The following is a 13372-nucleotide window of genomic DNA, read 5'->3' as shown; positions in this document are numbered from 1 at the left end:
GTCATTAGGGTTTCATGATTGTTGGGCTTATGGACTAAATATAATTGTAGTCCAACTATAATTATTTAATCCATATTAATCTAATCTAGCCCATATCCTTTCAGACTCCACAACAACTTATGATATTTATTTATATTACAATTGGGGAGCATTAGGGTGCCACCATAGTTAGAGTGACAATGTACCACCAACCTCGTGCTACCACGTGGCACGCTATCCAGCAATATTAGGGGTTTATCCAGCAATATCATAGTAAGCGTTTTAGATGGATTTCTACAGATTGCTTGATAGTACTACGTGGATTGCAGTGTAGAGTGTTGAGTATTGTTGTATAGGCCATAATGCAAAATAAAGGTATAAAAAAGCAATATGTCTATAGGGTCCTGTTATGTTGAAATTTTTTAGCTTAATTGAGATTTGAGATGTATTTTCAGCCACTCATCCATAAAATTTTCAAAATGTCAACTGCAAGTAGATTATGTCAACTAGGGGTATTATCGTCATTTCATTTCTAAAATGGCAGAAAAATAAAAGTGAAATGTCAACAACTTGTATTGAAATGTCAACAACGCAAAAACAATTCACAGCTTGTCAATAGCTTGCACATCAAATGTCAAACAACTTATAGCAAAATGTCAACAGCATGTCAATAGCATGTATATAAAATGTCAACAGCTTGTCAACGACTTGTATAAAGTGTCAACCACTCAAAAACAATTCTTGTAATTAAAAAAATAATAACTATTTTACCTTAATTTTTTATTTGACACAAGTTCTAGCATCATGATCATACAACCCATGTCAATAGCCTGCATATCAAATGTCAACAACTTATAGCAAAATGTCAACAACTTGTCAACAACTTGTGATATTGATTTTCGCGGATGAGGATGAAGCAGATCACGATGTCAACGATGAATTCCTCGTCGGATTGACCAGATTTGAGAAAACTAGAGAGTAAATCTTCCGATTCAAGCGTCGATTGCCACCGCAACTCCGATTCCTTCTCTCTCATGATTTTCTTCGCGAATTCACGAACTTCATCGATTTTCCCCCTTAGCTTCTCCTCCTTCCCCAAACCTAGGGAGTGATTGATCTTCCAGAGAAAGGGAATGTTCGAATTGAACCTCTCGCTGATCAAATTGAGAGCGGAATCGAACACCTCCGCGAATTCAACCTCCGGCAACGACGACAGCAAATACGCCGGATCGTATCTTTCTGATTCTTCCCCTCTCTCTCTAGGATACACTGCCTTCCCCTGCAGCTCACAATTAAGCGATTCAGTCGCTCAAATCGAATACCTCACATCGGAATTAGAGATTAGGAGATAAATTAGGGGTGGAGAAGGATCTTACACGGCGGCGAGGAACAACGATGACGGCAGGAGTGAGGACTTTGTTGTCGTACAAATCGCCGGCGACGTAGAGATCGCGGTCCTCGGAGTAGCTGTAGCGGAGGAGAGCGGCTTGGCGCGCAGATTCGAAGCACTGAGTGAAGGAGAGGTTGGCGGAAAGGGGGTGGAGAAATTCTTCTCTTTCAACATTATTTGGGTTGGGATTCTTCCCTGATCTCATGATGCGTAGAGTGAGCCTGCAAATTTTAGGAAAATTACCATTCTACCATTTCATAATTAATTAATCTAAAAATATTTTCCATGTGACAAATTCTGGACCACTCATTTAATAAAAATGAGTGGCTAATAACACATCTCAATTCTCAATTAGGCTAAAAAATCTCAATTGATCACAACCCTATGTCTATATATATACTGCAACTGAAACATTCTATGCCTATACAACAATACTCAACAATCTACACAGCAATCCACCTATTAGTATCATGCAATCTGTAAACGCTTACTAAATGAATATTGCTGGATATGCCTCTAATATTGCTGGATAACGTGTCACGTGGCAGCACGAGATTAGTGGTACGTTGTCACTTTAAAAATGTTGTCTCCTTAACATAATCATATTACAATATTTATAAAATAAAAACAAATCAATTTAAATTCAAAACATACTTAATAAATACAAAAAATGTATTAATTAAAAAACAAAAAATCACTTTTAGTTTTATTTTAGTATGAGCGATAGTGAAACTTTAGTTGTACAGTATTATTTTAGAAAACATGACAATCAAAATGCCCCTAAATATTTTTTGTTTTTCTTATACTGGGTTCAAATGACATTAACCTGTGTGATAAATATACATACCTTAATTCGGACATAATGGATTTTTTGGGCTTCACACATTGTGGGCCTATTAAAGTTTAAACCTCTGTAATAGTAATAAATATACATTCCTGGCATATAATCAAATCTGAAAAACCCTAGACAAAACCCCCAAATTGAAGGCCTCTGCAGCCTTAATCCCACTCGCGTAGAGCACAACGAATCTACAACTTCCAAATACTAAGGATTAGAAAGAGATGGTCTGGTTCCAGTGCGAGGATTGCGGCGACAACCTTAAGAAACCCAAGCTTCCTACTCACTTCAGGCAATGCTCTGCTTTCAAGGTTTCCAGAATCTACTTTTCACTCAAATTTCCACTTTTTCTATGAGTTTTACACGTTTGTTGGATTATGCTGATGATTGTTCTGCTGATTTTGCTCTATATCAGCTATCATGTATCGATTGTGGACAAGTATTTGGCCAGCATGACGTTGAAAGCCACACTCAATGCATTACCGAAGCGGTATTTCACATACCTTTCTTGAATTATTAAGTCTCATTGTAACAAACAAAGTGTCTAATTTTAAAATTTCTACCTTTGGAGTTATTCGTTTACTTGAGCTTCATTATCTTTTTTCGAGTTTCTATACTTCTCTGTAGCGGCATTCCTTTTAATTGCTATGTGCATCCTTTATATCTGTTGCATTTCCTTTTATTTCGAGTTTTGATTCCATTTACACTGCATTTTGTCTTATTCATATATGCTTGGTTTATGCTATGATCTATTTGAATAAATTCCAATGGCATTGTCTTACATGGAGATTTTTTTTAATTTTGATTTACTCTTTTATGACGTCTATCAGGAAAAATATGGTCCAAAGGGTCAAGGAAATGCAGGGAATGGGATGAATACTAAGCCCAAAAAAGATGCAAAGCAGAGACCAGAGGTTGACATAAATGTGGGATTATCTGAACGCCCTCCATGGTTCTGTAGGTATGTTTCCCGAATCCCATGTGCCAAATATTAATGATTCAGATTCACCGTGCGCCTCTAGTTTATCCATTAAGTGGAAGACATATAAGAGGAATAGTGCAATTGGTGGTAAACTTTAATCCTTTTAATTATGAGGGGACGGAAGATAGGTAGACTGTAGGGGGATATTAGGATAAATGCTTCTTGTATGAATTTTAGGATTGAGCTGTCTGTTAATACTGTGATCTGTTCATGTTTGCTTCATGCCATTGGCCTTTTTACTGTCATTTGTTTCCCACGTTTGAGCTAGATGATTTATTCACATTTGTTCAATATGATTTGAATTGCTTCAGGATGCCCCTAAGTTATAATAAAGAACTGCTTATTGCTCGTGTTTATTGTTCTTTTAGTACTTTAAGGTTGTTTCTCATCTTTTGTCTTGCTATCCTCATATTCTGAACCACAAATTTTCATGTTTCAATGTTTTTAATATGTTTGCAGCCTTTGTAACACCAAGGCTACAAGTAAGCAAGCTTTGCTTCTCCACGCAGACGGGAAAAAACACAGAGCAAAAGCAAGAGGGTTCCATGCAAAACAGCAGGGGAATGAGACCGTAGAAACTATTGTCTCTTCTGAAAACAATGTAACAAATAATGTTTCTGTAAATAAAGAAATCAGTGGATATCTAAATTCATCTGTAGTTGATCCCCCATGTGACGGATCTGGAGTGGAGAATAATTCTTTGGAATCAAACAAGAAACGGAAACTCGAGGCATCTGAAAATTGGTGGTAAACTTTAATCCTTTTAATTATGAGGGGACGGAAGATAGGTAGACTGTAGGGGGATATTAGGATAAATGCTTCTTGTATGAATTTTAGGATTGAGCTGTCTGTTAATACTGTGATCTGTTCATGTTTGCTTCATGCCATTGGCCTTTTTACTGTCATTTGTTTCCCACGTTTGAGCTAGATGATTTATTCACATTTGTTCAATATGATTTGAATTGCTTCAGGATGCCCCTAAGTTATAATAAAGAACTGCTTATTGCTCGTGTTTATTGTTCTTTTAGTACTTTAAGGTTGTTTCTCATCTTTTGTCTTGCTATCCTCATATTCTGAACCACAAATTTTCATGTTTCAATGTTTTTAATATGTTTGCAGCCTTTGTAACACCAAGGCTACAAGTAAGCAAGCTTTGCTTCTCCACGCAGACGGGAAAAAACACAGAGCAAAAGCAAGAGGGTTCCATGCAAAACAGCAGGGGAATGAGACCGTAGAAACTATTGTCTCTTCTGAAAACAATGTAACAAATAATGTTTCTGTAAATAAAGAAATCAGTGGATATCTAAATTCATCTGTAGTTGATCCCCCATGTGACGGATCTGGAGTGGAGAATAATTCTTTGGAATCAAACAAGAAACGGAAACTCGAGGCATCTGAAAATGGTGATGCTAACCACAAGACTGGAGTTGATGTTTCTGCAGAACTAGGGAATGGTAAGGTTATTCAAGTCCAAGGACTAGAAATAGAGGTAACAAAAAGCTCGAAGAAGGCCAAACTCAGTGCAAAAGAGGAACACGGTAAACTGGATTCAGCTGCAGAAAAGGATGCGAGCAAGAACATTAAGTGGAAAAAGCTTATTGTTTCAGCACTGAAATCTGTATGTATCTTATGTCCTTTTAGTAGTTTCTGATCATTAATCAAAATCTGACAATTTATTGTGATCTCTCTTATAGATAGTAGTTATACATTGTGGCTAATCTGAATCTTCATTTTTGCAGAATCCAGATGGTGCAATGAAACTTAAGAAGCTTAAGAAATTTGTTGTGAAATCTTTAAAGGAGTCTGGCTGTGTGGAAGACAAAAACCAAGCAACTGAGATGATTGAGCAAAAGGTGACATGTTCTTTATTCATTTTCATTTGTACTATGCTCATTCTATTGGCGAAGCATATTGTTAACTGGTTTTAATAGAGTATTTTTAATGGCTTTAAATTACTCAAACTGTTATTACTCATTTTGGTATCGTCTGTCGATGCAGATCGAATCAAGCTCAAGATTTGTTGTGGATGGAAAATATGTTCGCCTAGCCTCAACCAGCTGAGGAGGATCCATGTGTCTTCGTCATATAAATTGATGAATTACCAAATGGATATCAAAACTGCTGAATTTGTATTTCTGGCTTTTTTGTATGGATTTTTTTTTAATTTTGTTTTTTATTCGGGTTTCTACATTCAGATTTGCACCTCAATGTGGGGTGAGGTGGACATATGAGGAATTTAGGGGTAATTTTGTGTTATTTGGTATCATAAACTATGTCAAAGAAGACCCCTGACTACAATATTGATATAAACGAATTTCAGATGACAGGTTTTGGTATCTTGTTGAAAGTGAATCCATTTTTCCAATAACCTTAATAAATTTATTTCATTTTCAAACAGTAGGATGAATTTTTCTTTTTCGCATTTAAGAATTGTGTTGGCTATTGGGACGACTTTATTATTCAGTCTAGATTTGAAATTAAGTTTATTAATTATATTTGCAAAATTTGTAATGCAACTTAAACAAACAAGAATGGGAAACCAAGGTAATTTTGTACTTTTGCTGCCCCATTTTCAATTTCGAAAATACTTTATAAGCTTTATGGATTCATATCAACAGTGTGGAATCACCAACTCTATATGGATGCTTTTCATATACGGATTGTGGCAAGACCAAAGCTAGAAAAGCAGAATCAATACTACGATTAAAAATATAACGGAGAATCCCATAGCCTGCAAAAACAAAGCTTCGTCTCAGAACATCCGTCTAAGAGAAATCCAACATCGTATTACAAGAGAATTAAATCGAGTGCTACTCACAGCGATTGCAGAAGCAGCGAGCCCAGCTCGTTCCCTAGGATCCTTGCGGTAGTAATTCCCAAAGTACAAAATTGTTGCATAATACCATGTCAGAGGGCACAAGAAACCCACAAGAAAACTGAACAATGGAGGAGATTTTATTACTACTGGGAATAAGGAAAATATGGAGTAAAATATATACTAAGATTTTACTTACGAGAACCATCCTATTCCACATCCAAAGCAAGGAAGAGGTTTGTCATACAATCCCAGTTGAGAGTCTTCTTCATCTTTAATCAGGGTATATTTACCTTTTTCCCGCTCTGCAGCATCCGTTGGTTGCCCTAATAGGATGAAACAGTATGTTCATAGGTTTTAGTATTGAACAAGAATATATAACAAAGGAAAAGGCTAAATTAACTTGTCATAATAACATTTACAATTAGGTGAGAAGAAGGAGATTTACTTTATTTCCAATTGTAAATCGCTTTTTTTTAGCCTAGGCAAGTTTACAAGGTACTTCTAATGACAAACCTAAAAATTAATCTGGAGAATTTCACCCAAAAGAAAGAGAAGAGAAAAAGAGATTACAATAAAATACGATGAAAATCATGAAAGCACAGCTTTAGCTGTTTACTGATCCAACACAATATTGGCAGCTCATGTTAACTAGAAATGTTCAATGAATTTAGCCTAGAACATGTGGTAATATGGAATAATATCGAGCAGCCAATATGATTTTAACAACTACCTTTAAATATGGAATAATATCGAGCAGAAGGCCTCAAAAGTTCAAGATGCTTTTCTGAAACCGATCTGACCAGTTCAAGGCCATTTCTACCCTCTCCCTCCTCAATAGAAGCATCTGTAACACCAAGAAGTTATAGCATCAGGAGGCTTATTAGTCTCTCGACCTATTTATTGATCTCACCCATCCCTTTATAACTGGTCTTACTGTGGAAAATATATATTTCCTGCTGGAATGTTGTTAGCATTGCCAACTTACTCATCATTAATTTTTCTAATTATAAATTGTCATGGCGATTTAATACATATGGACACACTAAGTCATATAGATAGATGATAAGATCTGTCAAAAATGTGTAATCAATTGGTGCGGCAAAAGCTTCTAAAACCAGACCTTCCAAAACTTGTCAAGCTGACACTAGCTATAAGTTATGGAAGGACCGACTGAGAAAAGTGAATAACAATGTTCAACAAGAGGATAACGCTTTTAGGTTTCATGAACGTGTTTCTTCTTATTTTCGGTAGGAGGCTGAAAGGATTGAACCACGCCATCTATATAGTAACAGCTAGCAGGTCTTGGTGACCGCAAGTTTTTATAAATTGATGGGCTTCTGATACTGAAAAAATAGTTAATTACCTCCCATTGAATAATATAAAAATCAAGCAACAACAAACTGCAGTTTTATAAAGGAACATTGCAAATCAGACAATAAGCCCCAATAGAGACAATGTACTAAATGCAAAAATAAGAAGAAAAGAAAACAGAAGTTATTTACTCTGATCCATTGGCACTCCAACTTGGGTGACTTATGATGTCGACTTCCTCTCCACCGAAATAACTTATCGAGCACCTCTCTAACAAATGAAAAGACCATGTTCATCATCAGCACACATTGGATTCTTTAATCGTGTTGCAGCAAGAAAGAGAAACATACTAATTAAAAACCTTAGTTATGTAAAAAATGAAAGCACTTGAAAAGCAACTGAAGTCAATGAACTCGTGAAATGATTCTCTCTGTAGGGTGACATCACAGACACACACACACACGAATCAGTTTTCCAGAAAGTGAATAATACTTCATGGTAAAAAAGGTACTACTCCATAAAAAATAAACCAGAGAACAAGAATACCCTTTCAACATATCCTCACAAGAAAAAGTCACCCATTCAACACTAAGACCTTTATCAACTATCAAATCAAACCTAAGATACCTAGTTTCTTCAATGAATTATCAATTAGAAATTAAACCATATCCCTACAAATCGGTGCAAAACTTTGGAAATGCAGAGGGATATCAAGAAATGCACATGATCAGAGTTTACTTCAATTCATGAATATCCCGATCCATTTACAAAATAAAAAAAAATGAAACTTATCCGTTACTATATCAAGTGGTATTCAACTACAAAAATAACATCGCGATCAAATTCCAATTAACAAACTGCATCAAAATAAACGCCGAATACAACTCAAGAATTGCGACCTAGTAAATTCCAGCTTCCACCTTCTGCCATCAATTGAGGACCCAAATTGAAACCGACGGAAAGGGCAAAAAACAAAAGAAAAAAAATAGAACAACGAAAAAAGTGAAAAGGAAGAAAATGATTGAGGAAAAAGAGCAGACGCACCTAAGAGGAGGAAAAGTGATGATCTTGGATGAGTGTTGAGAGCGAAGACGAAAAATCAATTTCAATGGGGAGTATTGAAGAGTGGTGGGGAAACTTAATTTACAAAGGAAGCAAATGACGCTTTCATCAATTTATTAATACACCAACTCTACTTTAGTTGACTCATAATTTCCTCTATTGGATTTCTACTTTCTTTTTGGCGCCCCGTCCTGGCGGAATTTCGCGGCGGACGTCCGCCATTGTGCATGGTATGCACGGATACGGAATTCCGCCGAGGACACCGCAGTTCTGCGGAATTCCGTCGCGACGGACGTGCGGACGTCCGCCATTGCGTTGACTCCCACGGCCGCGCGGAATTCCCGTTTATTGCATTAAAATTTTTTTAATTGTGGGAAGTCCTTGGGGATGTCTGCCATTGTGCAGTGGGAAGTCCTTATGACGTGGCAGTGCAGTGGGACGTCCGTATGACGTTGCAGTACAGTGGGAAGTCCGTATGACGTGGCAGGAGGTGTTTTTGATAATTCCACCGGGAATTCCGCGCTTACTTCACTTTCAAAATATTATCCTTTTGGGATAAAAAATTTATTTAATTGGGGATTGAGTAAAAATAGATGAAAACAATTTTAATGTATGAATAAAAAGAAAAAAAAGTATAATTATTTTTCGGGGAAGGGTTAATATGTTGTAGTTGCCATGTTGGAAATGTTTTTATTCAAATTAGTTAAGAACATTAATTTAATTATGAAGCTCTAAATTTATTTCCTTACCCATTACACTTTAAAAATAAACAAATTTCAGGTTAGTTAATACTCCATAAGTATAAACTATTTCCTTTTTAGTTAGTCCCTAAAAAGTATGTTTTTTTAAATTTTGGAAATTCATTTCTCTCTAACGAGTAGGACTGACAATTTTTGACACGACACGAATCGGCACGAAATTAATGGGTTTGAGTTAGAGCTTATTGGGTTTGTGTCCTTATCGGGTCGACCCATTAAGAACACGAAAATTTCGTGTCGTGTTCGTGTTATCCGTTAAGAAATAATATTATTAATTCTTATTATTTTCATTTTTGTTGAATTTTGTTGGATTTTTGTTGGATTTTGTTACTAAGAAATTATTGATGTTTTTATGTTTAGATCAGATTTTGTAATTAGCAATTGTATGTTTTTAATAGGTTTAACCGTTATAAGGTCGTGTTGTTATCGAGTCGTTATCGTGTCATCTCATGTACGTGTTGTTATTGTGTCGTGTTGACCCGAAGTGGTTCGTGTCGTTAGTGGGTCCGTGTCGTGTTCGTGTCTGAGGGTAGCGGGTCGTGTTCGTGTTTGGGGTTTTCTTAACGGGTCGTGTTTGTGTTTGTTGTTATCGTGTCGTGTCGTTATCGTGTCGACACGATAACGACCCGACACGCACGATTTGCCACCCCTACTAACGAGGTCTGACTCATTTCTCCATTAACAATACTTTAAAAACTTTTTCTTTCTATCTCTTTTTTATTTTTTCAATTATGCATTAAAACGTGTATCGAACCAATTATTCATACTCTTGGGGACGGAAGTACTCTCGGGGACGGAAGGAGTACTGGAGTAGTATAAATTTTACGAGTTGCAATCATAAATAAATTAGAAAACAATTCGATTTTTTGGACTGTAACGTTTGAAACCATTTCTAAGACCACTTTTTGGCTTTGGCAAAAGTTATAAATATATTATAGGGCCGGCGATAACACTGTTTTGTCCCTTTCACAATATAATAACATTTGATATTAAATTATTATAATAATAATATTATTAGTATATTAGGGATAAGGTGTGAATGAATTATTTAGCTGCCTGATTTAGGTTCACAGATAGAGAATAACTATAAGACGTAAGCTTTTAGTTTGTTCTTAATAAAGATTTATTTTATAGATAAAACTGAAAGTGCATTTACTGTTAAAATAATTTCTTAGTCATATTTTGGAATTAATAGAGAATGTGGTGGTTGTAAAGCATCATAATTAAGAGTTTTCATGATTTTCAGGACTGCACGAAATAAAAATGGTTGCACAAACAGAAACGTATCAATTTTATTTTTGTGGTGACTTAAAATGATAAAGATGTTGGAAAGGGAATGTGGAAGTCTCAAGATTATGGGAAATGATACTTTTTGGGTTTTTGGGTCTCAAGGGAACATATCATAATTGTGATAGAGTTCCAAGTTCATAAATTCCTATGCATATTTAATGTACTAGTCCTATAAAAGGAGTGTAAAATGTATCTTTTCTCCATCAATAAAAAATGAAACACTTGTTCAATACAAACAATATGGTAACAGAGCCGCTGGCTTCCAGATGTTTGTTCGATTTTCTTCTTGCTTGATGGCAGTGAATGCCATTTCAGCAGTTGGCTCTGGGGACTCTTTGAGTAGATCCCGTCGAAGTCGATCATACTTCTCATCTAATCCGGACAGAAATTGGTACAATTTCTTTGTCTCGTTCTCCCTTTGATATGTTAACACTCCCTTGTCACAGCATGTATATGGGCAAGGTTTCGATGCTTATCCATAAGTTTTGTAATTTGCTCCAATATTCTTCAAGAGTTTGATTTCCTTGTAAATATCTGCTTACTTTTGTGTCGAGGTCGTAGACTTGGAGTGGGTCTGCTCTCACACCGAAGGTTGTTGTGAGACTCTTCCATACGCCTTTTGCCGTTTGGTGTTGAGCAAACTGCATTACTAGATTTGGCTCCATGTTTTGGATGAGCCATGAGTACACTGTGTAATCTGCTGTCTGCCACTCCTTGAACTTGGGGTCGTCGGGTGATGGTGGTGTTAACTTGATACAGACCAAACGAGAGAACTCATCCCAAAAGACTGGCCTGTTAGGATAGAGAGCTCATTTAGTTTATATACCTCACATCAGTTGTTCTCACAACCAATGTGGGAATTGAGTCTGTAACATTCGACCCTCATTTAAGGGCCAACGTCCTCGTTGGTCACGGCTGGTTCTTTGCCAGGCCACCACTCCGAGTTCTCGTTGGTCACGGCCACGTTGGTCACAGCGGATTCTTTACCCGGCCACCACTTCGTGGGTCACCACTCCGAGCGGTCCCAAACGCACTCGTTGGTTACGGCGAGTTCGTTGCCCGGCCACCACTCTGAGCCGTTTAGGCTCTCAATGAAAGCACCAATTGATACAGACCAAACGAGAGAACTCATCCCAAAAGACTAGCCTGTTAGGAGAGATAGCTCATTTAGTCTATATACCCCACATCAGTTGTTCTCACAACCGATGTGGGAATTGAGTCTGTAACATAACTCCCCTTCGAGGTGTTCCAGTTTTTCCCGACTGCCTATTGCAGCCTTCATCAATCGGGATCAAACTGGGAAGTTTTTCCCATCAAGTTTGATTCCTACTGTTACAGTTTCAATGGTTTTGGACAATTTGTTGATGCTCACTTGATTTTTGGCTATTTTGGTTGTAGGGCTTAGGATGGATAGATTGGATGTTTGCTGGATTTTGGTTGAGAGGTTTGAGGAAGGTAGAACGATGATGATTTTGAATCTGAGTTCAAAGGAAAATTAAGGATTTTTGGATCGAAAAAACTACTCTTGATACCATATTGTTTGTATTGAAAAAACTGCTCTTGCAGTCTACCATCCTTGCTTCTGCCAAAAGGTTTAATATGTATTTTTTTTTATTTATGAATATACCGTGTGGTGACCTCATCACTTCAACTCCCAAAAAATACTTTAAATTCCCCAAGTCCTTCATTTCAAATTCAGAAGCCAAGTTCCTTTTTAACCCTCTCTATTTCCTCAAAGTCATTCCTAGTAATAATCATGTCGTCAATATAAATTATCAAGCAGGTAATTTTTTCTCCCCTCTTCTTTGTAAACAGCGTTTGATCATCATTGCTTTGGCAGTAATCATTTTTCTTCATTGCTTCATTTTTTACACCTATTGCTGAAGTGGTTTTCCTTGCTAACTAATCAGTTCAATCAACGTTGTTCTTCACCTATCTAACATTTAAACTATTTGTTAGTAATTGATAAAGTCTCGTTATCGAACTAGTCGACATGAGTGCTCATTTCATGGTGAATGTGGAAAGACATCTTTATCACTATAAATTTGATGATAAAATAAACCCAATTTAATCAATTGACTTTGAAAGACTTTCATAATCTTCAACAATTAGGGGGAGAAAAAAAAATAAAAAACCGAATATCTGAAATGAACCAAACCAAAATATTGAAATTCGGTTCGGTTTTAAATATAAAAAATATTCGGTTTTTCGGTTCGGTCCGGGCGAAAAAAAAAACCGAAAAACCGAATTATATTTAAAATATAATATTATATACTTTATTCTATTAATTTAATATATTATATCATATATATAATATATATTCTTTTAATATATTTTATATAATATGTATTATATATTAATTTTATATTATATATATTTATATTCTATTAGTATATATAAATTAAAATATATTATATACATATATATTAATATATACTCCATATTTTTTTTTTAGTTTTTCGGTTTTTTTTTTTGAAAATTTCAGTTTTTTGATTTTGTTAAGTTGTTGAAGTTCGTTTTTCTGTTTCGATTTTTTGGTTTTTTGGGTTCGGTTCGGTTTGGATTTTGACCTAAATTCAGTTTTTCTGCCAAAACCGAACCGAAACTCAAATGCTCACCCCTATCAACAATAGATAAACGTTATCCCTTCTTTTATTACTTACAAAAACTTTGAAGTTAGTAGTATTTGGTAACATTATAAGCTTAATGATTCAAGTGTTCTGGATAAAGGGTTGCAATATGAACAAGTTTATTGACATTGAAACTAGAGAAACAATTTCTTGGATCAAAACATGTCATACATTCAGATAAGTTTGTGTTGGATTCGAAAAAATAATTCTATTTCTTGAATAATTTAGTCAACAACCTAATCACAAATAAAGATTAAAATTAAGTTACAAGCCAAATTAAAAGATTCAATAAATAAGTAGGAGCTCATAAATTC

At 35.8% G+C, this 13372-nt stretch overlaps 2 protein-coding genes across 5 annotated transcripts; one reads left to right on the top strand and one right to left on the bottom strand.

The window, feature by feature from the left end:
* Nucleotides 1–2310: 2310 nt before the first annotated feature.
* LOC121804772 (UBP1-associated proteins 1C-like) lies at nucleotides 2311–5525 on the top strand. Of its 2 annotated transcripts, XM_042204433.1 has the most exons (8): nucleotides 2311–2518; nucleotides 2623–2697; nucleotides 3038–3168; nucleotides 3649–3936; nucleotides 4161–4226; nucleotides 4309–4807; nucleotides 4929–5042; nucleotides 5188–5525. In XM_042204433.1, the coding sequence occupies exons 1-8, from the start codon at nucleotides 2432–2434 to the stop codon at nucleotides 5248–5250; spliced, it is 1323 nt and encodes a 440-aa protein (XP_042060367.1). In that variant the 5' UTR covers nucleotides 2311–2431; the 3' UTR covers nucleotides 5251–5525. The 2 variants fall into 2 exon arrangements, with proteins under 2 accessions (XP_042060367.1, XP_042060368.1); XM_042204434.1 differs by lacking the exon at nucleotides 4161–4226 and having other exon boundaries at nucleotides 2313–2518.
* Nucleotides 5526–5758: 233 nt separating this feature from the next.
* LOC121804784 lies at nucleotides 5759–8498 on the bottom strand. Of its 3 annotated transcripts, none has more exons than XM_042204451.1 (6): nucleotides 8363–8498; nucleotides 7510–7588; nucleotides 6738–6851; nucleotides 6204–6330; nucleotides 6008–6125; nucleotides 5759–5920 (listed from the first exon to the last, which is right to left on the bottom strand). In XM_042204451.1, exons 2-6 carry the CDS (start codon nucleotides 7517–7519, stop codon nucleotides 5867–5869), a joined length of 423 nt encoding a protein of 140 aa, XP_042060385.1. In that variant the 5' UTR covers nucleotides 7520–7588; nucleotides 8363–8498; the 3' UTR covers nucleotides 5759–5866. The 3 variants fall into 3 exon arrangements, with proteins under 3 accessions (XP_042060385.1, XP_042060387.1, XP_042060386.1); XM_042204453.1 differs by lacking the exon at nucleotides 8363–8498 and adding an exon at nucleotides 8218–8328; XM_042204452.1 differs by lacking the exon at nucleotides 8363–8498 and adding an exon at nucleotides 7680–8181.
* Nucleotides 8499–13372: the final 4874 nt, after the last annotated feature.

This window comes from Salvia splendens, chromosome 5, assembly GCF_004379255.2.
Source record: "Salvia splendens isolate huo1 chromosome 5, SspV2, whole genome shotgun sequence".
NCBI lineage: Eukaryota > Viridiplantae > Streptophyta > Magnoliopsida > Lamiales > Lamiaceae > Salvia > Salvia splendens.
The sequence above is the reverse complement of the archived record's forward strand: the minus strand, read 5'-3'. Positions and strand labels throughout refer to the sequence as shown.

Coding starts and splice junctions, on each gene's coding strand:
- LOC121804784 (XM_042204451.1), bottom strand. Junction 6,331..6,737: donor ATATTATTCCATATTTAAAG/GTAGTTGTTAAA, acceptor TCATCCTATTAG/GGCAACCAACGGATGCTGCA. Junction 5,921..6,007: donor TCGCTGCTTCTGCAATCGCT/GTGAGTAGCACT, acceptor TTGTTTTTGCAG/GCTATGGGATTCTCCGTTAT.
- LOC121804772 (XM_042204433.1), top strand. CDS start 2,432: ATGGTCTGGTTCCAGTGCGAGGATTGCGGCGACAACCTTAAGAAACCC. Junction 2,698..3,037: donor CTCAATGCATTACCGAAGCG/GTATTTCACATA, acceptor GACGTCTATCAG/GAAAAATATGGTCCAAAGGG. Junction 3,937..4,160: donor GAGGCATCTGAAAATTGGTG/GTAAACTTTAAT, acceptor GAATTGCTTCAG/GATGCCCCTAAGTTATAATA.